At 47.8% G+C, this 27,419-nt stretch overlaps 1 protein-coding gene across 1 annotated transcript; it reads left to right on the top strand.

Moving 5' to 3' along the window:
• The first annotated feature begins 1,252 nt into the window (after positions 1-1,252).
• Positions 1,253-26,416, top strand: LOC144139196 (uncharacterized). Its single transcript, XM_077671624.1, has 15 exons — positions 1,253-1,404; positions 3,118-3,185; positions 7,713-7,819; positions 8,798-8,994; positions 9,734-9,966; positions 10,568-10,742; positions 12,246-12,320; positions 14,545-14,655; positions 15,924-15,977; positions 16,609-16,680; positions 17,693-17,767; positions 22,228-22,296; positions 23,202-23,304; positions 25,000-25,172; positions 26,041-26,416. Exons 2-15 carry the CDS (start codon positions 3,160-3,162, stop codon positions 26,110-26,112), a joined length of 1,542 nt encoding a protein of 513 aa, XP_077527750.1. The 5' UTR covers positions 1,253-1,404; positions 3,118-3,159; the 3' UTR covers positions 26,113-26,416.
• Positions 26,417-27,419: the final 1,003 nt, after the last annotated feature.

Below are 27,419 nucleotides of genomic sequence, written 5' to 3'. Positions count from 1 at the left end.
TACAGTTAAGGGGCCTACACTTGCCTATGGAGGCCTATGTGTTTTAAAATACGTCGTGTAGCATCCCATAGTGCGCTTTTATCACTTCACTGTATTCATCGGAAAGACGCGTTTTGGCAGCCGAGCTCAGAAGATTGGACAATCAACAGTTCAAGCTAGAGACTATTCTAGGGCAAAGACCCCTACAATCGATTTCGCAGAAGGAAACAAAAGCCCTTCTGCGTTTTATGAAGGACACAGGTTTCGCTGAGAGACTCTAGTGCCCACGAAGGGACTAAAGTGTGTGCGCGACCCCGCTCCTATCCCCCCTTTTTCGCCTGCCATCTCTTTTATCCCCTGAACACCCCTTCCCCAGTGCCGAGTAGCAATCCGGGCTCTAAGCCTGGATAACCTCTCGGCCTTTCCTTTCGCTTTTCTCCTCCTCCTCACTGTAAACGCAGTAGCCATGGCAGAATGTAGACGACTTTATAGAGTCACCGCGGCGTATTGCGGTTATATACTAACGTCTTGAAGTGCGGGTTTAATAGGTTTTTACGAAATGGATTCCATGAGGTCTGCTTCTGGATGACCAGCCTCAAGAATAGTACATGGTGGTATGAATCGCCTGTGTCTGCTTCGTACATGAAGGAACGAGCGAGGAGGAATTATCTTTGAGGCGTTGTCTGGAAGGCGGTTCAACAGAGTTTCGAAGGATCATTTCAAACGGCATGACATCTAAACCGGCCCTGGGCGACGCAGATGGGGTCGTAAAATCGTTAACAGTGATCCCACGCGTAGTGCTTCGTACACTCGAAGAAACCAAAAATATGAAATGCGACAGATTGCAGTCACGGAGACACAAACCATGCCCCGTTGAAACCAAAAAGTTCTCAAGAAGTGTAGCAATAAGTTTGAAAGGCGCAGCAATTCTTCATTGCCTCGCAAACGGCGACGTAAACTAGGCCTGTTCGTATGCGCAACGCCGTCACACGTGATGGACCCTGTATGGACCTGAAAGAAAGCAAAAAAAGGAAATGCCTCAAGCTCGTAAATCGAGCAGCCCCGGGCCACGATCGTAATATACATATACACTTGTGAGAGGGAAGGAGTCCAGATGCCGGCCGGATCGAACGAGGACGCGCGCGGGACAACCACAGGGAGCGCGACCGATCCCCGCCGCCGCTCCGGGACCTTTCTTCCCAGTGCGGGACACTTGGGGCTTTGAAAAAGGAAAAGAAGGAAGCAAGCGGGAGAAGCGCGGCGCGCTCTTCTGCGCATGCGCCGAGGGCCAGCCGTCGCGCCTTGGAGGCGCCGGCTGCGTCTCCTTGATGCCCGGCAGTGCACGTCCCCCCTGCCCGGGTCTTCAGAAGAAGCCGACGGCCTTCTGAGTGCACGAATTTGGAGGATCGGTCGAAGGCTGCGAAGGTATGTTGCGCACTCGAAGCTGTTATAGGCTGTCGTCCGTATTTAGCCAGTTTTTGCATGCACGCTTGACTGATAAGAAAAAAGAATGCAATGCATGCGTGACCGACCATGCCTGCCTGAGGAGTAAAAGCATTAATTATTAAAAATACTGGCGAGTATTCTTGGGGGTATACAGTAACATTTGCTGGATGGGAACTGCAAGTCGCAAATTTTTTTTTTTGAGGGCATGTTCTGGATGAGTGGGAACATAATTTTGCATAATTGACTGTCCTAGTTGGCATTTCATTATGTACAGTTCAGCGCAAAAATAGAAAGGGACTAGAAAAGACGCTCTTGCGTGGTCTTTTCTAAACCCTGCCTATTTTTGCGCCGAACTGTACATAACTTTACAGTTTCCGGGCCTCGCTTCTGTTTAAGTTTGTCGTCTTCTCAGTACAATTTTTAAACTGGTTCACCACCACGAAACTTGGGTAGACAGAGGGTTATTCAACCTTTCTCCTTAAATTTTGCGCATTTCTTTGTTTTTTTTTTTCTTTTTTGAAAGAACAGAAGGTGTGTCGGAACCTAATTAAAGCTAAGCAATCTAGGTTTCTTGTTAAAACATGGCAGTAGACTTGACGTTTCTGTTTCAGTTTTTATTTTATTTTTATTACATTCGGCGTCGACCACCGAATGTAACCTATAAACCTTCACCCTTTCCTACTTCCCTCCATCCCCAAGCCGACCGACGTGCCCGCCCTCTCTAACGAAGCTCTGTTATGTCTTTTGATATTATTTTTATAGCGTGTAGCCTTTCCTTTTGTTGAGCTTTGCAGATTTTGTTCTCACTACGTGTTTTATTTTGCAATCAGCTTCACTTTTTCTCCGCTTAGTGGCGTTCGTGCACAGAAGTACGTTATTGCCGCAATTACTGTTTTTCTTTTACCTTCCAGGCAGCCTACGTTATTCAATTATCTTTCGCCGCATTCCCATTTTTCCATTCTTATTTTCTTAAGTAACAGTTTTTGACGTAAAGGAGCATTCATGCTAGTTTCGAAATTTGAACGAAGTCGCAGACTTCAAACTGCTGGAGGCGAAATGACCTATGCGGCGACAATTTTGCTGCAGTGGACATTTAGAATAGCACCGTCGGTGTACGCATTTTTCCGACTGATGAAAGCAGTGTTGTAACTGGATATCGACGTGATTTAAACAGCACGGCGCAAACGTCTTTTTTTTTATATAATAGCCTAGAACGGTATAGTTGCTCTAATACAGCCTAGGAACCAGTTTCGCTTACATAACGGTACTACTGTGCACAATTACACCACGGAAAGTATACAGTTCTGTTCGTATACGACTTTGACAGGCTTCTTTTCGCTATGTTGGTGCCAGGCTGGGTATTCACCGTTCCAATTGTGCTGTTTTTTTAGGCTCCAGTCCCCAACTTCGCTTGAAGGAAGCCGTGTTTATTTTGGCCCACACGACGCTCGCTGCAACTCTCCGTAGAGGAGGCCTGCTCGTGGGTCTGCGTTTTGTGGTTGATGCCGAGTCATTCATTCCTTCGTGGAGGCTCGCGTACCCGGCCATCATTTGCATTGGCCGGTCATCGGAAGCTGTCTCGTGGTGCATACGATTTCCCCACGTGGTGATGCAGCATATATTTTTGTGTGCCCCTTCATCCTCGTGCGTGTGCGTCTGTGCTTGATCGTACTTTTTTTGTTTACGGCGCAGGTCTGACACGTGTTTGACCTCCTGCCGGCGCAGCCCGGGATTATGACGAGGACATCATATATCCCAAAGTAAGCACCCTGAGAATAAATTGGCTGTGGTAAACGAGCTCGGCTTATTTCTGCCACGTGGGCTCATAGCCACTGCCGAGAGCCAATGATTAGTGTAAAGCTTCATAGTCCTCGCATACGTTAGGGAGTTTTGCTCCGACAGTTTCACGCGGCTTCTTGGAAATTTCTTGCGGCTACATGGAAATGTTGAGTATCAGTACGTTAACTGTAGATATATTTTAATCAGCTGGGCCTTGCGAGTGTTCCGAAGGGAATGTTTACGTTCCTTTTGTGTGCTCTTCACTGCTTGAATGCTAGCGATGCGAAGTTATTCGAACGCGATATATTTTTTCCTTCCACTAAACCGAATCCCGTTTTTCCCCGGTTGGAGTTGATGAAGGTGCGAAAAGGTAAGGAAGCTTCGACTAGTAAAAGCCCTACAAATACCGTATTTTTGCGCGTATAACCCGCACCAGAAATGCGAAAATTTCAGGGGTGAAGCAGGGGTGCGGATTATATGCGAGGTATTTCCTTCGATGCAGCTTCAGCGAAATGCGCGTTAGGCCGTGATGCCTATACAACAGTAATAGGGACTAAGCCACTGTTATCCCATTTACAGTGCTTATTTTGCACACACAGCTCAACAATATACCAACCTGACAAAATGTATGCGGCAAGTCATCTAGTTACATAGTCAGCTAGGTAAGTTCTTTTGCATAAACAAATATGTAATGTTGCTTGAGTAGTAGCTTTGGTCCGTCCTTTTATGTATAAAATATGCGGGCAATACGCGGGGATATGTATATATATATATATATATATATATATATATATATATATATATATATATATATATATATATATATATATATATATATATATATATATATATATATATATATATATATATATATATATATATATATATATATATTTATTTATTTATTTATTTATTTATTTATTCGCCGACGGAGATGGGTGTGCGGGTTCTTTGCATAGACGGGTTATACGCGCAAAAATGCGGTATTCGAAGAAGGGTCTCTTTTTTGTTGTTGTTTTTTACCGGTATAGAAAATTGCTGCCGCTGTAAGGAGTATAAAAGACATTTGAGCTTCTTTCGAAGTTGTACACGGGCACCCAGATAGGGAGCCGAGTGTGTTACCGCACCGCTACATCTGCACGTTCTGACTGGCGGAACAAGGGTCAGCTTAAGGCGTGCGGCGCTGACGTCATATCACGTGATGGTGAGCGCGACGGCACGTGGGAAAAACAGGTGCAAACCAGCCACGGAGAACACTGATGCTGGGGAGCTGTGGCAAAACGTGTCGCCACTTTGCATGCCGAAATAATTCGCTCCAAATGAAAAAGTAACGGGCGCAAAAGAGGCGGCAAAACATGCACGTAGTAGTAAAGAAATGCTGGTTGAGTTTCGCCAGGACTTTGCCCTCAAAGCACGTAACCAGACTTGAATGGCCGGAGGGATTTTTAGAAAGTTCACCCTGGCGACGAGTTGTTCATTATTATCTTGAGAAATTATCTTCACGACTCCGCTCAATGCTCCTTGTCGCCCTCCCAGCGATGTATCCTGGAATTTCGTGACACGACAATCGATTCGGTTGGCTTGGGTGAACCATAGAGGCTAGGACACTTTGATCCTGAAAACTGGTTGCGCCTCACCGTTAGAGGTGAGGTTAAAGGGACCCTGAAACACTCTCGATAAACGCTTTCACTCTTTCCTTCGCGTCTGGAAGCACGGCGAAAGCTGATATATCGCCAGCTCGGAAGGGCAATGCGTGATTTGCTCGTCGCAGCAGATGCGCCTTACGTTTCTGCGTTGCTTTTGCGGCTTCATTTTTAAAGGGGTTGCCGAATGCGTTCATTGCTGCAGCTGAAGGAAAGCCGGCGAATAGCCGCTACACCGTTCTAATGACGTCATACGAGAGCTCGAAGAACGCCAAAAGCGGGAAAGAGAGAAAAATCTTTTGAGCAGGTTTTTAAGCTATCTCATAGGCATAGAGCAGCAATTTTTGGCTGAGGTACTTTGTGACCTGTTATTCTAAGCTCTGGATGTGTTGGTTGACAAAGTTCGAAAAATTAAACGAAGTATTGCAGGGTTTCTTGAATGGTGAGGAGCATTAAACGACGCGTAAAAGCCCCGAGTCAACAATCCCGAGTCGTATATACGGCGGTCCACGTAAGTTGAGCCAAGAATTAAAATGACGAACACTGCTTTTACTCGGGAAGAGTTATTTATTGCTCATTGACAGTTGCGTTAACTTTATTATTGCATTTTTGTAAATGTTGGTGCTCATTATTTTTGGGCTAAAATATCGAACAAATGAAGCAAGAGAAAAAATTAAACTGATTAGTTCTATAGAATGTCGTTGTAGAATTTGCATAACTTTCTGCGAATGAATTTCAGTTAAATATAAACAAAACAAGGTACATTGCGTACACAGCTCTATGCACACCCTTGACAGACAACTTTGTACTCTGCTTTCGCAACAACATAATACAATCTACCAGACCTATTAAATTTTTAGGAGTGTTTTTCAAGGGATATTTATCCTGGAATGAACATATTGACCATATGAAACTAAAATTGTCTGAATAATAGGGGTACTGTGGGAGCTTAGCATATATTTTACCGTGATTAAGTCTTATTTACAGTATTGCCTACCAATCTGTGGTACTAAAATAGATTCCAATCTATGGGCACTATTTCTACTACAAAAAGGATCTATAGTTGGAGATTTTTGCGTCAAATACAGTTTGATTGACGTATACCAGCTTCACAAGCGGAAGCTTACGATGTACAAGTATTCACAAATAAAGAAATTCGGAAGAACATTGAACGAGCCTATCCCATAAGAAATCATTTCTTCGAATTTACAACGAATAACTGCAGACCGCCGAAAAGCAGAACTAATTACAACTATCAAAGTTTACCGTACCTAATTCCTAGCCTCTTAAATAAAAACAAGGATACAATGAATACAATTGATCAGGGACGATGTCTTATTTTTTCAGGGATGACCTGACTTCGTTTGTGTTTTCTGTCTAATGCTGACAAGGTACAGAATTTGCTTAGTTTAGGCTGAGTTTCCTTTTGTATTACATATCCGTTTTTCTAGGCGTCAGAAACTGTACATACCATGTGTACGTTTCTGTATGTGCGTTCTCATTGTAATTATGCCTGTTTCTGTTTTAAGTGCAATGCACTTCTTAAGCGACCCTGAACCTGCGTCCACCGGCGATGTCCGCGCACGTGGAGATGGGCGCGCGCAGCCTGGCCGCTGACATGGCACATACCCACGTGGGGGATTGGCCAGGAATCTCCTCGTCTTCTTTGGCAACGGGGGGAGATGGGCGCGCGCTGCCTGGCCGCTGACATGGCACATACCCACGTGGGGGATTGGCCAAGAATCGGGCGTGAGAAGGGCTAATGCACCCGCTTAAAGGAGTACTGACACGAAATTTCAAAACTGAGATCCGCTCTAGCAATCAAGTACATCGACAACACAAATAGGTGTCTGTGAATAAATGCATCTTTCTTTCTAGTTGTGTGTGTGTGTGTGTGATCTCTCTTTCGCGAACATTACCGAACCGCGCAAATTCAACTCGCGCATTCGCACTTTCACATTCTTCCCCTCGGGGAAATGCGGGGAATTTTCCCGATATGCAGAATGCATAGCGTTAGGGACCCGGTCAGGTGCGGTTTTGCACCTTTCGTTCATGGTCCTTTAGCTTTCTGTATTTAGAAAACTGAGGAGATTCATAAAAGAAAGAAAGAAAGAAAGAAAGAAAGAAAGAAAGAAAGAAAGAAAGAAAGAAAGAAAGAAAAAAGAAAGAAAGAAAGAAAGAAAGAAAGAAAGAAAGAAAGAAAGAAAGAAAGAACTACCGTACGCAGCACTTTCCGAGAACGTTTGCTCCGTCTAGACGATTTCTCAATTTCTGAACGAAAACGAGCCGAGTTCGAGCAACCAGTAGGGAAGACGCATACTGTTGCGCGAGTTGGTAGCTCATATAAAATAGTTGCGGCCCCGCTACAATGTTTACAGGTACAGTTAGGTAAGGAAATGCCATCACGTAACCATAAACCTAGCCAGTGCGCCTCATTGCGTGAAGCGCAGGGTGGTAATATCCGGTGGCCACTTATAACGGCGAAAGAGTGTTTGCTGGATCCCCCGAATGCCATGCTCCGTGAATCGTGAGAGAGAGCGGGAGGGAGAGAGAAAGAGAAAACTTTATTGGTCATCTTTGCTGAGCGCGACCATCCGAGAGCGGTGGTCCCGGAGAGCCCTTCGTCAGACGACGGCAGACCCCGTGGGCCCTGACGGCGTCTTCCACCAGCTGGACGACCGCAGTTTCCACTTGGGGTATAGAGCTGCGTGGTGATGACGCGATCCAGCGACGAGGCTTGCTGCGTTCGTCTACATTCACGCGATGCTTTGTCACGTGTGTTCAATGTTCATGCGTCGTTACTGCGGCGAAGCTTGACCGGAGGAAGCGCACGCGTGATCACTGGCGCATCCGTTACTCGCACAGGTATTCCGCAGGTTTCTTCGGATGCTTGCTGGCGGTCGTTCTCGGGTCCCCGCCGAGGTCGCCGCGGAGTCTGCCGTTCCCGCTGCGGGACATCTCGGCTGCCGTTGGTGAGCCTCGCACTGCTGCCACACGGGGATACGTAAAGGGCCCCGGGGTGGAACGCAAAACAAAAGAAGCAGTGGCCAGCTAGTGACGACAGACAGACAGACAGACAGACAGACAGACAGACAGACAGACAGACAGACAGACAGACAGACAGACAGACAGACAGACAGACAGACAGACAGACAGACAGACAGACAGACAGACAGACAGACAGACAGACTAAAAACAAAGTTCAGTTACTCAACAGCATTGCTTGGAAAACCCTACCTTTTTATTGTGTCAAACGGGTGTCCGATTGCATGCCGTCATAGGACGCAAGAAAAAGAGACAGAGAGAGAGAAAAAGCTGTAACGAATGCTGAAGAGGTTAGCCCCACAAACGGCGGGGCTTGCTACTTCAGATGGAGTGAGCATAGTGTAACGAAAAAAGAAAAGAAAGAGGGGGAAGAAGTACGCAGTAACAATGAATCAGACGAAGAAAATGAAATCACTTGAGAACGTAGAAAAATAAACAGCACTAGGCGAAAAAAATCTGAGGATCTGAAGGTTAAAGAATCTCGACTAATCCCGAGTCAGACAAAAAAGTCAAACGGTCTTTGTCCCTTGCGTGGCATCAGCGTGATTTTAACACGGACCAAGAAAGTGACTCAGTTCTAAAGAGTTTCCGCATGGCGGTCGCAGAAGAGATCTTTTCGCTGTTTCGCGTTGAGTTGCATGCTGCGGGCAGTGGCACAAGACATGCCGTATGTCTTCTGTCACAGAGGACACAAGGGCTGGCGGAAAGAGTAACGCAGGATCTGACTGTGCTAATTCTTTGAGTCACGGCCAGAACCATGATCTCTTTACAAAAGTTTTTGGTCGATTCAACTTGCTGCTGCCTGATTTTCAACGTCACTATTTTGGGTGAAAATGCGGTGTGAGCTCCTCGGATAACATCAGAGAAACGCCTTCAGCAAATACTGCACCGACACGGCCACCCAGGCTACCCGGCAGCCGAGGTGGACCTCCTGCGCCGTGTGCGGCCCAGCGGAGACGCGTCTCCTGAGACGGTGCGTTTCGCCGCCGGCGATCCAGAGTCCGGTCCCTCGATCGCCCTCGAGTTCGGGCCCAGGGCTGATGTCAAATTTCCCTACCGGCTCGTGTTGCCCGCTGCACTCTTCAAAGACTTCGCACTGCACGTGAGTCAAATCGCCCGTGTCCTTGGTGCTTTCGTCTAGTACCTTCAGGCTGACTTGATTTCATGGCTGATAGATCGATGTATCCATATAATGTCTACGTCATTGCCGAGCCCGTGACTTAAACGGAAGCTTTCTTAGTGGGAACGATGGCGTCCTCTCAAAAAGGAATGCATTTCCCCATAGACTGGTTGGTCGACCAAAAAGGTATGGTAAGATCTCTGAACACAAAGCGCGTGCGTGAAACCAGGTTTCCATTGTGTCAAAACCGCTACTTGAAAAACGCGAAAAAAAAAGCGCTGATCTAGATAAGACAATACACGCATCGATGGTGAAGGAGGAGTACAATATAATATATACCTTTATCTCATAAACCAAGTATCGGTGCACGTTCAGATCCGTAGCGGATGCGTCTACTTAGTTGCCGAAATATCGTCGCGTGGGGTTCTTCTTCGTTTGCGATTTGGACCTTTGGGGATTTCACGATCGATTGGACGCCCTTTCAGCGAAGTTTGGACGAATTTTTATCGCTCGCTTTTCTTTAGGCTTTCTTGGGGTCCGCAAATTGTTGTGTGCCATCTGCTCTTATTACATATCACCCCCCCCCCCCCTCCCCCCCATTCTTCTTGCGACCGCCCGCATGACTGGAGAATTAGCAGCGTTGGGATAGCGGTGGCGTGTCCGTGCATGTGCGAGAAGCAAATTTTCGTACATATACTCACGAGTCAAAATACGCCTGCAGGCAGTGTTCCGGCCAAACATAGACACCACCGATGGGAACGGTGCACCGGACGAGCAGTTCCTCTTCGCTGTGGTGAACCCTTCCGAGACGCTCGTCCAGCTCGGACTGGCCGTGTCTCGCGACTCGTCCCACGTGACGTTGTACTACACCGACGTGTCCATGCACCTGGACTCTCAACGGCTGGCAACCTTCCGCCTACCCAAGCAGGCAAAGGGGCCCGGAGGGTGGATCAGGTGAAGGTTCATGAAAACTATGTCATGATTTCGATCGACGTGTATACTACGATTCAGGTTACGAGGGCTTTTGATTCGGCCTTGACTTGGGACTTGTAAATGGGTGGAGATTGTGCATAATCGGGCTCACCTAAGTTGAAATTTAAACTTAAGATACAGCGCAAGGCAGCATGCTTACTGAGCGAAATCGTCAGATGCGTGCTTGAGTCGGTCGTGTAATACAGCAGCCACCCGTTGCTAAAGAATCATAACGAACGTTTTTATGCTTAAACACCTTCAATGTTATCTTTGTCTTGAGAAACCTCTAGTGTGCACTATGTTAAGCTCTTGGTATCCGCTGTCTTGCGTAGAGAGGAGGCTTCAACAGCGTTAGGCCCAAGTTCCAGAAGCAGTGGGGTTCGGGATGATCATCCTGAGTCCCCTTAACCCATTGGTCAACGCAGCATCACCGGAGGGCTGAAACAGTTTTCGTCATTCTTCTGCGTTGCATGGGCGCATGCACACTCCTAAAAATACACTTCTGCAGAATCATATCAAGGAGCAAGCACCCAGTAAGCTGTCCGCGTGTGGACCATCTGAAACATTGATGACGTTTGCGCAGGCTGAGTCTGACAGCAAGGGGCAACGAGCTGAGCCTGGAGCTGCTCAACTGCAGCACGCTGGAGGATGTGCGGTTGGCGCAGCACGTCACACGCATCCCCAAGGAGCTCGTCTTCGACCATGCGTCCACCTTCTACCTGGCGCAGGCGGGCCCCATCATCGGGGCTCCTTTCCGGGTCAGTAGATGCCGAGTGCGCTAAAAACACGTGCATTGTAGTCGGTGGGAGGATAGGGGAACTGCACGATCACCCTCCTCGTCCCACTGTTCATTAATGGTTCCTGAAGGCTTGTCAAACGCATGTGGCGACTATCTGAAGCGTTATAAAAACTTCTTCCAAGATACAGTACGCAACGGACACGCCCTTGTGTTTCGCGTTCATTGATGACACAGTAGATGTAGCCTCCACAGTGCGAACTGAACCAGCCACTTCGGGCGGAACGCCTCAGTGGCTTGGCTTGGCCATGGGACAGGCACGGATTGGATTTGTAGGACAATTTCGTGATGTATGTTTGCGCACATGTATTGACATAACTTTGCCTGAGTGAAACATATATTGCGTCTGAATTGTTACAGAAGATATCATTAAAACGCACCCTTCGGGTAGTTGCCATTTGCAACTAAACGTGTTTCTGTACTCACCGCGTGTTTGTTTACTCCGCAGTGCATCGAACCGAAAAATAAAAGGGCGGAAATTGACGCCAGAGCAGAAGGCGTTCAACAGCGGAATAGTTTTAGCGCTGGCCTGGAACTACTCTGCTAGCAGTCTCAGCTGGAATCGTGTCACACACTCTTGGGAGTGGGCTTCCGCCTCTCAAAAACCATTTCCCAGTATAGAAAATTTCATAAAAAGCATTACAATGGTTCTAGGGCCTTCATATTTTTGATACAAGACGTTTTATATTGCTTCTAAAAAAGGGTCTTTCCAACAATGCATTTGTGTTCCTAGGTGAAGCCGACGTTATGAAGATCAGTGCACGCCTGGCTTTTGTAAGCTGGCTTTGCCACACTGCCTGTTGCGCAGTGAAGCATGATCATCTAAGGAAGGAGTATGAGTAGAGAAAACGGCTCGAACTGTCCTGTTATCGAAAGAATCCCGAAACAAATTAAATGAAAATCAGCTACTAAATCACAATAAGGCTGCTAAACAATTAAACGACAATAAGGCTACTAAAAGTACACCAATTTTTTTATTTGTCATAGTTAGGTTATAAACATTGCATAATTACTGTCTGTTGTCAAAACATGGCCACCTACGGAGAAAGCATGACTACAGAAAACGCCTGTAACTGTTGTTTTGCCTAAACTATCCAGAAACAAGTTATATGACAAATATTCGCATAGACGACTCTAACATTACGCACAAGTAAGAAAACGAAGCTAAACAGAATCTTTGTAAAGGCAGCTCAAACATCGGCCGTTTCAGCCGATTTCCCAGTGGGTGGAACTGGGTCGAATTTTCTAAATGGCCCGCAATCGACGTTTAACCGCATAGCGGTCAGATACCGATTTCCAGAGGCTTCAATGACAAGGTCCTGCAGTGCGTGCCAGTAAAGCATAAATAACTCAGCGCGTAAATTACAAAAAAAGTAAGGGACCATTACCAACAACTGATGCACAAACGCTGAACGTCGGGTCGCTTCGACTTATCGCGTGTCAATTTGCTTTCCTCTTGCCTCAGGGTCGCATTCAGACGCTCCGTCTCTTCAGCGTGCCTGTCCTTGTGCCTCTCTGCCAGGACACGATAGGATTCCAGGTGAGCAGCGTTATGAGCTGATGATTTCGCAGTGCCTCGGGTAACTTTAGCCAAAATGCAAAATGAGTATAAGTCATAATGGAGCCATATTGTGCAGCGAATATCCATGTAAGCAGGAATTTGAGCAGACCGCAATGGCTACACGAGAATATTGCAGCGTGCCCTTGTAAGCGGCGAAACAAACTGCGAACCGATAGCGGAGTCACAGCGGCTTGACAGCCTAACTTACATGCTTAACTCACCACTGAACGACTATGCGGAGCTTACGTTGTCGTACGCAATGGCGTGGGGGTTATACAGTTATCCTACCCAGTGATATCACGCTAATCTATCCAGTTATTCTCAGAAGTGGCGTCTGAGGCGTGCAGCGATGATGTTAAAGCCTCCGCACTTGCGTCAAAGCGGCATTGCCTACCTTCCCATTGCTTTGCACCCACATCATGCGCGGGTTTGCGTCGCCTTAGGCCTAGCACCTACAAAAAGGTTCACCATTCACGGAATTAGCGCCTGACGTAGTTGCGGTTTACGCCCTCTCTTGTGACGGCAAACCAATGCGGCTCAGACCCATACCTCGCGAGGTCACTGCGTAAAGCCATACGTATGCACTTCCTTTGGGTATACCACGAATCTTGAGCTCGGTCACGTGCACCTACGCCGTGTCGACAGCAGCTGTCATCCGTGTTTCTCGCGTTGTCGAGGCGAGGGAACGCTGAAACCCGCTAATTATGACTGCGGGTTAATACGGGAAAGTACGTCCCTACAGCAGGGAGGAGTTGTTGGTGACGGCATATCACAATGACCAAGAAACCCACCAAAGGTGACGTAAAAGTGCTTGCCATTTAAAAGCGCAAGCAGTTAACCGTTGAAGAAGCGGCTGGTGTCATTTCCGCTGTGTGACCTAAAAAGTCGGATGGGTGAGACGAGCCACGGCCGTGGACGAGCGATCAAGGAGTCTGCTATCGCGAGCCGTGTGGAGTACGTGGCGCACTTGTTGTCCACTAACTGGCCAGAAATAAGCGAATTCCTGATTGGAGAATACGAAGCTTACTCAGGATGGTGCCGCCCTTCTCGATTTCACGAAATAACCGACTTCACTTCGTACAATTGGTCTACCCCAATGCCTCTCAACCATGAATGTACCGAAGACCCATTCCTCGGCTTGCAAAAGTGATGGGGGAACCTACGAGAGTAGGGTAGCCATAAATAATTTTCGTGAGGGGGGGGGGGGATATTACATCCCATCGGTAAAAAGCAACCTAAAAAGAAAGAGAGCCTGTCTCAAACATTGTTTGAATCATTTTTCATCCTTGTAATTTTTGTTTTCGTTTTCACATAATAATATATCGATTCGGCGTGTCAATGTGAAAAAAAGACTGAAAAAGGGGAGATACGGCGATTAGGGGCGTTTTGACACCGAAATACCCCCTTCCCCATCCCCCGCACTGCTACGACCCAGCCCCACAATGAAATAATGTTGATCGTCTCACAATGTCAAACAATTTGCACTTGTAGCTAGAGTCGCCAACATACTTATTTAATGTCCTCCTCTTGTGTCTGACTTTTGTGTTATGCGTGTAATATTGCCGAACTATTTGCCCTTGCAGCCAAAAGTCACACAGCCTTCTGAATGTCTGGCTTTCAATGGCTAAGGCGTTGCGCTGCTGAGCACGAGGTCGCAGGTTCGATTCCCGGCCGCGGCGGCCACTTTTCTGATGGAGGCGAAAAGCAAAAACGCCCGTGTGTACGAGATTTCGGCGCACGTTAAAGATCCCCAGGTGGTCAAAATTAATCCGGAGCCCTCCACTACGGCGCGCCTCATCGCCTGCGTTGCGTCGGCGCGTTAAACCCTACAATCAATCGAGTGTGTGGCTTTTTCGCATAGCTTGCATATCGTGCAAAAAGCCAAGGTTAAAACTCTGGTTACGCGAAGAAATTCTTAATTACTCTGAGTAGCCACAGTTTTAACGTGGACTTTTGTACGTTTAAACGCACAAAAATGTACGTTTAACGTGCAATTGTACGTTTAAACGTACAATTAGGTCACGCAGCGACGCCACCTTTTCGCATTTATAACAAGGTTTAGCAAAAAAGAAGAAATGAATGGGGTGGGAGGGCTTCACGGACACCTGAAATGCTTTCGCGGATCCCTTGGAGTCCCCGGACCCCCGTTTGAGAACCAGTGGTCTACACTGCTCGGCCTAACTCTGAGCACCTCCTGTTTCAGCGTGACGCTCCCGGCACGGGATCCTGGCTGGACACGGCAGAGACAGCCAGCAGCCGTGAAAGGCCACCAGAGACAGACCCCCGAAAGCGGTCGGCGGATTCGGCTCTCAAAGTGAGCGCGCCTTAGTTCACCTGGTCCTGCACCGGTGACCGCCTTTGCATGGTCACCGATTGCAAGTCTCACAATCGGAAATACGCGTACCACTAACGGAACACTCGGCTGGTGGAGTGAAAAAGAGTGGCACAATAGTCTCGCCTTCTCAGACGTGAATTCCTGCACCAGCGAAAGTTCTGTATAGGTGGCGCTTTATAGGTCGGCCGATCTTTGGGATACCAGATGCGTAGTACCCGCTCTGCCCCAGCCAAGGTACCCGGTGAGATAAAAAGCTCGAAGTCGGAGTATAGGTTGTATTCACTGGTGATGCACGCATTCAGGCAACCATGTGAGTGCGCCGTCACTGGTTACGTCGGGCCCCGCGGGATGGCGGTACTTGTCCGTGCTAAGCACATGATGTATCATACTGAATTGTGCTAAGCACACGGACGAATAGGACGCTAACAGGTCTGGGACGAGGCGCAAAAATATGACGCTAACAGGACTGCACCTCGTCCCAGTCCTGTTAGCGTCGTATTTGTTTGTATACTTAACGCGATTAAGTATGAAACATCATCAAGTAGCCCCATTCTACGACCTTTTGAACATGATGTATGTTGGACGTTCCAAACTCTACCCTACCAAGCGCAACGCAAAGTAATGCCTGGACTCCAATGTGAGTCCGATTAATAACATATCTCTGTTGACACCACCGTTGAAAATCCGGTTGAAACGAAGGAGCAGACGACGCACGCCGGTGTTTTTGTTGTTTTTTTCTGGGGTGTGCGGGCGCAGTGGCGCGCCATGTCCGTGGCACTTCGGCCATGTCCGTGGCCGTTTGCAGTGTTGCCAAGCGAAAAAATTGACAGCTTAACGTTTCAGTGGATACCATCTATACGAACCACAAGGAACAGTTTGGGACGAACCACAAGGAAAAGTTTGGGTTGCGCGTCAAGCGACGGACTCCCGGAATCGGGTGCTAGCCCAAGGAAATGCAGAGTGGGCAACGTTTCTGCAGGGTACAGAAGATAAACTATTGAAATGTTTGCATCCGGTTCACACCTTACTGAGGCCAATTTAACTATCTTGTCAGCCGTGTATGGCGATACAGAAGAGACAGCATATAAAGGATGTCCCGCCATCGCTATAAGCCTGTTATCTAGGCTAGATTTCATTCAGTCGGTATGGTTAAGCTTACGTGCCAGCTAAGCGATCTGAAAGATATGTGTTCACTAGAATTGTCCAAATTAAGACGTCTGTGCTCGTTTTGCCTCGGTTTATTACAGGGCGACAAAGGGGACCAGGGGCCACGTGGTCCGCGTGGACTGATTGGACTGAAGGCGAGTATCATCCATCTAATGCAAATAATTGTTAGCTCTACCGTGAAATATGCTGTCGCCGGTTTGGGTACAGGGCATAAACAAGTGGCAGGAGGTGAACAAGGCAATGAAGTGCTGAATTGAGTGAAACAATTGTGCCCTCATCGGCCAAACGAGTACCGCCGACAGCGACGGCATCTTCACAAACTGCAGTGCAGTCGTTATTGTTACGAAATGAGTGCGAGATGATAAATTGTTATATCCTTTAGATTTGGATTTCACGCCCTTCTCACTAAATCACCGCAGCGAAATATGGAACGACTAAGTGGATGCATAATTGCGAAAATTGATGTTACGAAATTTACATGACAATTAGTTCGACAGCTAAAGGACTCCGGCTACGGTATCGACAAAGACGGCCCCTCTAATAATCGTATTTGGCATTCGTACTTTTGCACTCCGTATGTGTCACATAATTCATGCGCGAATACCCTTTAGCTATGAAGTCCTTGAGCGTACCGAATTGAAGACTTCCCCCAGTGTTATTGCGCGGTGCCTAACCTATGGTCGTATCAAAGGGAGTAATTGCCGCCGCACATTGACTTGTGAGCGGTGTTAACGCTCACAAAACATCCCGTTTTTATGGCCACAGGGCGAAAAAGGTGATCCTGGAGCCAAGGGGGAGGCTGGAACGTCCTTCAGACTGGAAGACTTCGTCCCGGAAGTCGGTGGCCCCCATTTTTTACATCGTCTGGGATGCATTTTGTCACATATTGATTACGGTTAACAATGTGCATTCGAAACCGCGTATGTAGACCATGACAATTTTGTAATTATTGCTTTTATCAAAGAGCCTAAGCATCAACTTAATTTCTTTTTTGTATACATTATGCACTTCGGTGTGTCGAATGATCGGTTATGCCGAACTATTTATATTCCTTAATGTGGTGGTGTTGGTGGTTGTTGTGTGGGACAGCTTTCAAGTCCTTGGGAAATTCCTATATTCCTTAAAATGGGCGTATCCATTTGTCATTACAGTTTTGACTTCATATTAAAGCCGAACGTTTTACTTATATTATCGCGTGAAGGGTTGCAAGAATTATGCATGTAACTAATACACGCTAGAAAATATACTTTCAGATTTCTTAATAATTGCTTTAACACGACCAGATGGGATGAGATTCACTGGCGCTTAAGTTATTTGAGCCTGGGTTTATCGGTGTATCCGAATGATTGTTAATATAGCGCGTGCGTGAACGCGCCGATGTGAGATGTCTCTTGGGATTGCGGTCTGTGGCCTGTAGTCTTTCTCCTTAGAATACCAGTTGCTGCTGTCGGCTTTGGGCCGCTTTAAAGAATTACTAAATTACTGGGGGCTGTTAAGCGCTGCCCCTCCCTTCACCGTAAATAAAAGATAAAGCAGGATGACGCTGGGAGTAAGCATTGTGCCTCACACCTGAATTTTCTCGTGACAATTTGTGCTGGAACTCACTGGTAGCACTGGTATAGCACAAGATACCCACATTTGACTTTCCATGTTTATTCTCTACGCTCAAGATCCTTCCGTCACTTTACGATTACATGAGAGAAAAGCGTTGACAGTTTAACAGTGATGACTGGCGGGTTTTGAAAGCGGTAATTTCATCTGCTTTTTTTTTGTCTTTAATCGCACATGACGCAGAAAGGCGACAAGGGTGAACCGTTTTTTTTTTTTTCTTTAATCGCACATGACGCAGAAAGGCGACAAGGGTGAACCCGGCCGTCGTGGCAGGAGAGGTCATCCAGGACCACCAGGCCCTCCTGGCAGCCCGGTACGAGTTGTTTTTCCGTACTAACAATCTACCAACTGGATTTGTATAAGATGCCTACATATTTTTAATCTACTCTATGTTATCTTCTTTCAACTTGACACTCATTCTACACGGCGTCCCGCATTCTCGGTGCAGCCGTCGTTTTCCGTTTGTGGTCAAAAGTTGCTGACCATTGCACCGACGCTTTCTCGTAAAGATAATAAGGTTGGGCGGTAACAGCTTCCACATTGACCGTGTAGGGACAGGATGCTGGACGGGTGGCGCCACCACTCGGCGCTCCCCTAGTTAGCCGGTGCATTGAACTACGCAGTATTCCGTTGTTTTAAATGCAGAGCATTTTAGTAACTCACGATGTCACCCGCGTTGGCGTCCGTAGTCCGCACCCTACACTATATAAAGAAACAATACCTTCCGGCGCCAGGTTTCGATCCCACGACTCTGCGGGCGGAACGCAAGGTACACGGCATTTTACCGACTGCTCCACGGAGCCGACACAGAATGGAAGGTTACGCACGCGCCTTATACACCATTTTCCTTGCTAGAGAGGGGCGCCGCCATTTGCTTTTTCTGACCGGACGCTAGCGCCGTCTATGAAGCGACCGCCGAAACCTCCGCGCTGGGCTGTTAAGTGCGCCGTTCTTTGCGTGCGTGTGCTCGGTATCCGTGCATTACCAAGTGAACCGTAGTGGTTTGGCGTTAAGTTAGCGGTTGCAGTGCTTGTGTGTGTGTGTTCTGTTTTGTTTTCATCATCTGCGGACGGATTTTAGGTCTTCATTTGCTGCCAGAGCGGAAAATGCCGCTCCCGGCTGTTGCGAGCAGCAGTAGCAGTGTAGTGGTGGTGCAGGTGGTGCTCCGCAGTTCCGTGATGCAAACGTACCGGTATGGCACCGACTGACATAGAAATCGATATCGGGGAGTAAATACGTGTTTTCAATGCCACCGTGCTTGTTATGTTCACCGATTAGTCATGTTTACGGAAGCGCGGACGTCGAATGCGAAGCGCGCACAGCATATGTGGGTCACGGTGATCCGTGCTCGCGATGGACTTTCGACGAGGCGATTGCTACGCTGCTGACATTGCAATGTAATCTTACTTAACTAGACTTATGACGGTTACTGACGAAACGAAATTACCTGGGCGGAAAAATAACGCGACTGCACAACCAGACAAATTACTATTCGAAGGTTGAGCAGAAGGGTCGACGTTCGGGCGAGTTAATTCTGGTTGATCATGATCGTGATTATGATTGACCTAACTCACCGCATGTGGCCTGTCGCTCGGAGCCCAGCTTTGTGAAACCGCTGCTTGCACCACAAATGCTTTACGCGACCAGCAGTAACTGTTTTGTAATTGTAATTAGATTCCGTGACAACGCAAAAGGATAAGAAGCTTTTCCTTTGACCGCGTTGTGAACAGGTTGAGCTATTTTCCAAATGCAGCGTGCACGCGTATCTCGAGCTTCGTTTCCACATTGGGCTGCCTGCTTATCCTGCTATCGACCAGCAGTGTGCGAAGGAGAAAGTTATCCTTTCATATCGTTTGGCAGTGTAATGCGTTGGCCTGAAAAAAAAGTAAACAAAACGCCGTGATTTTAAAGGTTAGATTCGATGAAAAGGGTTTTGTGTAATGCCAATCGGCTGTAATGACCAAACAATATATGGTATTTTAAATTGACTACAAGGAACCAGAAGTTATTGTAATGTTGTATTGTATCGGCGCTCGTGAAAGATCCTCAGGTGGTCAAAATTAACCCGGAGCCCTCCACTACGGCGCGCCTCATCACCCAGAAGCGTCGGGGCGTTAAACACCATAATGAATCAATTAATCAATCAATCAACCAATCAATCAATGCTGTATGGTAAAGGATAAAGTTGCTTCTAACATTTCAGGGGGTTCCGTTCCCTGTCGCAGCTTTGCGTGTGATAAATGGATTTTGCTCAGTCTGCTTGCCGTCCAAGTGCACCCAACAAACCATGGAGTTGGTCGTTGGTACAAAGTCGTTGCGATTTATCAGCGGCATCCACCAATATCTCAACTCGGTGTGTGTTGGGAAGCGATGCAGCAAAAACACGCCGCAACCGCACTGCATTTTCTCCAGGCAGTGTCGTGCACATGCGTGCTGTCAGCGACTGTTTCTCGCTTTCTCTGGTTGTTCAATAACCCACCACCGCGCAGTGCTGACCAAGTGACGTTTGCGCCTTGAACGGTATCGCAGCATTGGCTAAAACAGTTGAAAGTTCCGCAAAAACTAAGCACGCGGTGTGAAATACCCCCTGTATACGCAGCGGAGCATGCCGCGCCGAGCGATGTTAACAGCCCAGCGCGCACAGGCAACACTGGTCGGCCGCCGAGAGAACTGGTTTGAGAGTATTTTCCTCCTTTCCCGGCTGCTTATGGAAAATGGTGTATATCCTTGACTCATTCAACCGTCGGCCACAGGTGCGCCCTCTCCCCCGCGTCCTCCTCGCCTTCTCTCCGCTCGCAACACCCTCTCTCGCCCCGTTCGGTTCGCGTTCATGTGGTGGCGCGATTTCGGCGCTATAACACTCTCTCGCGAAGGGCATTGGATTGGATTCGATTGGATTGGATTGGATTGGATTGGATTGGATTGGATTGGCTTGGCTTGGCTTGGCTTGGCTTGGATTGGATTTGGATTGGGTTGGATTAAATTGGATTGTGTTGGATTGTGTTGCGTCATAGCCGCGCCACGTTGCGTCGTAGCCTCTCCACATTGCGTAATAGCCGCGGCAGGGGGTTCACGGCACGTTTCACGTTTCACCATCGACTTCATCGACAATGTCTACGCTGGAAGACAACAATTACAACAACAACAACCAATACGTAATCCATAAGACTTGCAGGCACGCCCCCCGCGGAAATGCTCTGCATTTGATCGTGCCCCTCGCGAGGGGGATGTTTTTTTTACTTGCACTGGCTGCACTGGTGCAAGCAGTGCAACACATATCTTTTTTGCCGTGTTCGGTTCGGTGCGTTGAGTGTTTAGGGGGTGTTGTGAGGGGATATGTGCGGAGAAACGAAGTCTGGACAGATGTGTTGGGTTCTTAGGTGCACTAACGGCTACGTAAACTGGTCGGGAGCTTCTAAGGTTGGGTATGGGCTACATTGACACGGGCGCTTTTTGCAGGGCTCTACGCTTGGCTCTACCCAATATGAGTAGGAATAAAACTATTGGTATTAGTATTCATTTCTTCTTAAATGCACAAACGGCTGCGTAAACTTGTTGGACGCTTCTAAGGGTGGCAATGGGCTACATTGACATGAGCGCTTTTTGTAGCGCTATGTCAATGTAGCCCATAGCTTTTTGTCTTTCCCTCGTGCACGACGTTTCGTCATCAACTGCTGAAGGCCAGCGCCGCAGCATTCCTAGATCAGCTGCACACAACGGCTTTGCAGGAACATTTAGCTGCAGTATATTCTCCGATACACCGAACTGCACGCAGGCATGAAAAATTTGCACGAAGCAACGGATTTGCCCTTCCAGCTTGACTTACAGCTTGGAGCATCGAACGTCGTCTGCTATTTGTAATTACTGAGTATGGGCGTAAGTCATACACATGGCATGCCTCGTAAAGGTCGCCTTTACTTTCAAGATTTACCGATCTGAAAAAGTCATTGTGGTTATCCACGCTCTGCAAGCCGCACCGCACCAGAACGACAGAAAGCCGCGCACAACTACGCTGCGCTTACCGCCACCGGCATTCCACTGACGAGCGTTCACCATGGGCGGCGCTGTTCGCAGAAGCGATGGTGGTGCCATACAACGGCCACCCGGTCCCTACAGGGATCCTTATCAAGATGAGGAAATAAAATTGGGAACGCAGGTTTTTTTACCTATATCAGTTGTTCCATGGTGAAATCTGCGTTCTGACGATGCATGTCCGCTTTCTGGCCATGGCGCGGCGAAAGGCCGTGCCGAGGGTTCAGAGAGAGAGAGAGAGAGAATGCTGCTCTTTAATGTGAACTGGTGAGGTCAGCCCTGCTAGGGACAAGGCTTGCTACACCAGATGGGGGGTGACTATGTTGATGAGTGGTGCATATCAGACATCAGGGTTACAGTAGGAAGAAGACAAACATGAAGAGTTAAAAAAAAATGAAAAAAGAAGGACAAGAAAAACAAGAGATTGCTGCCAACAGAGTCCGGACAAAAAAATACAATTGAAAAGAAAATCGTTAATGGAAACGCTGGAACAAAATGAAAAGTAAACGACGGGAAAAAAAGTAACAACACGAACCCCAAAAAAATAAATAGATGAACGCCACAGTGCGAAAGAGAAGATATCGTGACACACTTGCTCTGTCTCTGATCTAGAGAGATTTGTCCAGTTAAGTCTCTCGTAGGAACTGGAGCAATCGGTCATTTGCGTGAGCTTCGTCAGCTCCTTACATTTTGGGAACATTACGGCACTCTTCAAATGCTGTGCGCATTTCCACTTCGCAGGGTACCGGATTGAAAGCGGAGAGTTTAGTTCGTCCATCCCGGAGTCAGAGGGGACCTCCTGGACAAAAGGTGCTTCTTTTCTTCTTTGGCGGTGCGCCAAGGAGCTGCATTTTTGCGCCTCGGGCTCAGTTTCAGTACGCAGGTGGCTGCAAATGGGTGAGGTATTCTATCTTCATACTACAGCGCAGTAAAAACCAAGGACCAAATCTGAGGCACACAGGACGACCGCTGACTCTCAACTGAACTTTTACTGCCGAAAAAACATCACATGTTCATATAAACGCGCACAGAGACTTACGAGGAAAACAGACAACTCGATAAGTAGGGTTTCCGTCGGAGGTGTCTGTGCGCGTTTATAAATATGACATTTCTCTGCAATAAAAGTTCATTTGGAAGTCAGCGCTCGTCCTGTGTGCTTCAGCTTTAGCCCTTGTTTCTTACTGCTCTGCAGTATTAAGGTGGATTACCAACCCGCCTAATCTCGCACTCTGCTGAAGCCTTCAATTTTACACCGTGTATAAAGAAAACGGCGCAATGGCTAGGAAAAATATGCCAAAAACTGAGCCGCTGTACGCCCAAGCAGCCAAACAGTGCGCCACTCTTTCTCTGCGATAACCCAGTGCACGAGCTGTCTGCATCTTTGATTTCTTTAAAGGGAATCTCTTTCATCAAGGGCTGGTCATCTCTAGAGACAAGAAAAACAAACGTACCAGGGCTATTAACGCTGACCCTTAGTATGCCTTGGGCTCGCTGGGATCCCATGGGCCCATGGCCGTGTGGGAAGCAGCTGATTTACGATGTAGTAACGGCGGAAACGGCTTTGTAAAGGCCTTGGCATTGTCTCAGTTGAACGAATGGCTTTTAACCTTCCTTCAAGAGGCAGCGCTGTTACGTTGAGACGTTGCAGAACCCACCAAAAATACCACACTTTTGACAGATCAGGCTCGCTTCAAAGAGAGCTGAATTTGACGCAGGGTGACTGCGGTCCGCCTGGCCCGCCAGGACCGCCGGGACAGCCGGGTCTACCGATGCCATGGGTTGACGCCACCAAGACCATCCTCCAGGAACAACGCACAGGTAGAACTACGAGTGAAGTAGGACGGGCTGTAGAGGCATTCGTTACATGAATGTGTTTTGCATCCCAATGATATGCCCATTGTTGGTGATATTGGCACTCATGCTAGAATAGGCACACAGCTGCCTTTGCCTGTTAGCTTTTCGTTCCGCCGTCCAGCGTAACAAGAAAAAAAAAATTGCGCCCACCTCCCTGCGAGGGGAACCCTGTGTAGATGCGACGCATCGTGGGGTTCACTTGGTGTTTCCGTTGGATTGATTTTGAAATCGCGTGAAACGTGTCGGGAACGCGTATGATTATTATGTTTTATGATTATTATTATATTTTATTGGCCAATCTTGGTCAATCTCTTTAAGTGGTATGCTTGGGGCTTCGCTGTCGCAACGACCTTTACTCCATCATTGTTGCTCTAAGTGGGAGCTTCTTTTCTTTCATTGAAAGTGTTACTCATTGCCCCATCATGCGTTGTATCAGTAGCTTCTTGACGTAGTTTGAATGAGTCAAGGACATAAGGCGCGTTCGTAGTATTTGATTCTGTCTCGGTTTTGTGGCGCAGTGGGAAGAGCACCATGTACCTCGCGTTCCGCCCACAGGGTCGTGGGATCGACACCGGGCGCCACTAACTATTATTTTTATAGTGTAGTGGGAGGGGTGTGGACGGACAACAACGCCGTATGGAAGGACAAGGCGAGTGAATGAGATGCAGTTGCATCTAAAAATACCGAGCGCACGTGAGCGTGCGCTTCCTGAGGAGCGCCCGGCATCGGCCAGCTCGACCTTCGAGAACACTCTTCCTTGCCTTCGTGGCGTGATCTCTCGCGAGCTCTTCTCCTCGCCAGTTCACGTGCATTCGCTCGTGAAGTGGGGAGCACAGCCACCGAGTTCGCGCTACAGACGCCGAGTTTGCGAAGCCGGTTGCCACGGGTTCTAACGTATGCTAACGAACGCGATCCACTTTGGAATAAGTGTAAAAGGCGGCGGACAAGTCATGGAGAACTTTCAGCGGAAAGGTCGGAAGCTCACGTCAGGTGCAACTACCGGGTCTACGACGAAGGAAGAGGGGCCGCCAGCTGTGCTGTTTCTCCAGCCTAGCTTGCACCACTAGTGCAAACTGCGTCAATTTTTTTTTCGCACTATGCCTGGCGCCTACTCATTCCCTTCTTCACAACTGAGCCTCCACTTATCTGCTGTGGTGGAGTGCCAGTCAAGGCTGGGAAGCATTGGCAACCTCACTCGGGTTCCTCGCCACCATACGCAAGGTCATGAGTTCGATCCCCGGCCGCTGGAGAACCTAGTTTAAACGCACTCTCCCTCTGATAACTAGTCCCTGAGGATGACAACTACTCCGACCTTGAATTGGTAATACCACTTCTAAAACTAGTAGAAGTGGAATTGATCTGGGGTGGAGAGGCCATATTGTCGCACCTGTATCCTGCTATATTCCCTGCCCCCAGTATTAAATAATCATTTAGGGATTGCAGCCTTTCCTGTTGTTGATTCATAACCTTGTAATTTCACGTGCGTACCTGCACGTTACTAATCGCCGAGCATGGGAACCTCCGCGATGTTTGCGTAAAAAGAGCCAAATCGGTAAGAGGGGTAAATTACAGTGAACCTGTATGGCGAAGGGTACATGGAAGGTTTTGTACAAGGAGCAGCTCAAAGCAGAACGCTGCGTGGCATCTTCACGTGCCCAGATGAAGACTACGGTGACGAGGCACCCGAGGCGGCTCATCTGGCAACAACGGCTTGGCACGACGCGGCGTCCTTCCTCAGGTCGAGCTCGTCCTTGCCCGTCGGAAGCCTCGCGTTCGTCATGGAGTCCGACGAGCTGCTCATCAAACTCTCCCAGGGATGGAAAAAGCTAACGGTAAGGGAGGCAAAAAACGAGATTGCTTGTAAGCTAAGCTTACATGGCTATGGTTATACATTTTTTTAGTCCGAGAACATAAACTCCTGAGGCTCCACATGGCTTTGAAGCGTGAAGTGTTTGGAAACGAATGTCTCGGTGTGTGGTATTAGCACGCAGTCACCACCAAAGTCGCACGCATGCGTGCGACTTTGGTGGTGACCGCGTGCTGCAGTTTAAAATTGCAGTTTAAAACATGATTTAGATCTGAAGCTTCCACATCTCATATGGATACGCATTTCGAGAAGATTAGTTTGTAATAGTCTCTATTTGCAAGATGAAAACATGATTTATAGATCTAGCTTATACGTATCGTCCCTTGGATAAGAATTTTAATTAGATTAGCTATCAATAGACATTGCTGTCATGGTGAGTAGGGCCAAAGTAAATGTTGGTGCAGATATGTGTGTCTCTCTTCCAGCTATAAGATGACCGCCGTCAGCGCTCAAGAGAAATAAAATCTGTTGATACCATGTTTCACCTAAATTATGTCACCTCTATGCCGTGTGCTGAAATTCTTCGCTACCCGCCGCGGTGGCTTAGTGGCTAAGGCGTTGTACTGCTGAGCACGAGGTTGCGGGTTCGATTTCCGGCCACGGCGGCCGCTTTTCTGATAGAGGCGAAAATCAAAAACGCCCGTGCGTACGACATTTCGGCGCCCGTCAAAGATGTGGTCAAAATTAATCCGGAGCCCTCCACTACGGCGCGCCTAACCGCCTGCGTTGCGTCGGCGCGTTAAACCCTGCAATCAATCAGTCAAATCCTTCGCTGGTCATCCACCTTCAGGGAGTGAAATGGCTCATGAATTTCGTCTCTTTTTTTTCTTCAGGTGGGGACGCAACCGACATGGGTCGAAGAAAAAGTCCAGGAGGTTCAACTGGAAGACATTCGAAAAGAATGAACGCGGATCGACGTAGCGTATTTTGTAAATAAATTAATTTTTCCGACTGGAACGTTAGCACAGAGAATACAAAAAATTGGTCAAGTCGCGCACAGAATCGCGGCGAGTTCAGACAATACGGGAGAAGCAGACGAAGTATCCGGTATTATGGTGGATGGAACTGTGTACCTTAATTGAAAGAAAGCCTAGCACAAAGCCAAGGACAGTGACAAGATATATGTTCTACCACTGTATTGAGATGTCCTGCTTGTGCGTTAACACGTTCTGTCTCTGCAATTTGGAAGACCAAGCTCTACCTCAGTGTTCGCCATAAAATAAAAATTCGTTGATATTCAGTGCTCCCTTCTGTGTCTCTCACTAGCGTTGTCGTTTACTTAGTTTCTAGACATGCCCCTGGTATAGGGGCCCGTCTGTATAGGAGTTGCTGCATCTGCGCATGTACTACTCTTGATTTGTACCCCTTCTTCAACCTTATCAACGACTGCACCGTCTTATCAAGCCAATAATTCACCTATGCTCCATCCTACCACTTCCAGATGAAGAATGTGAAAAGCTACAGCAAGCTGAACCCTTCCAGGATTGAGTGCGAAATAGAAAATATGCTTTGAGCTGCCTTCAGACCTCACTGATTTCTATGGTGTATTATTGAAAAGCTCCTTCAATACAGCTATACCATCCTCACTCCAAAGAAAATTGGCTGGCGATTACCATGCTCCCTAATACGATATTTGGGCGCAGCAGCAGTGCGTTGAAGCAGCACCCACTCGTGGGTTCTCTCGACGGCAGCGATGATGAGCCTCTGCGTATATGGGCGGCGCGAAGTGCGTCTCAGAAAGGGACCGCAAACTGCGTCTTTGGAAGCGAACGCACATCATAGTCACGTGCACGCCTCCCTCGCGTTTTCGCCAGGGAGTCACGCCGTCTGGCGCCTCGTGCGGGCTCAGCATACTGCTCCCTCCCCTCCCCCACCGCGCACTTTCGGAGAGGCTGCCACATGAATCACATACGCTGCTACATGAGCTGGAAAAGTACACAGATCCGCCCAAGCAGCCTTGAGAGTAGGCTTCAGACAAGCGTGGAATAAAAGACAGCAAAATCCTGAGAATTGTCTACTAACGCGTAAGCTTCTCCTTTTCAGCAACCTCGCGTTCCCTTGTTGCCATTGCAGGAAGACGTTAGCACGTGCAACGTGTTTTTTTATTGTTTCTTGTTTATTATTTTTTAGCTCATCAGGCCAGGGCGGCACACCTTCGTGATTTTGCAAGTTCCTTTTGAGCTGTATATGTTATTTTGTTGTTGTTGTTGTT

The sequence above is a fragment of the Haemaphysalis longicornis genome, unplaced genomic scaffold (genome assembly GCF_048455015.1).
Source record: "Haemaphysalis longicornis isolate Haplotype H1 unplaced genomic scaffold, Haemaphysalis longicornis Haplotype H1 scaffold_5, whole genome shotgun sequence".
Taxonomy (NCBI): Eukaryota; Metazoa; Arthropoda; class Arachnida; order Ixodida; family Ixodidae; genus Haemaphysalis; species Haemaphysalis longicornis.
The sequence above is the reverse complement of the archived record's forward strand: the minus strand, read 5'-3'. Positions and strand labels throughout refer to the sequence as shown.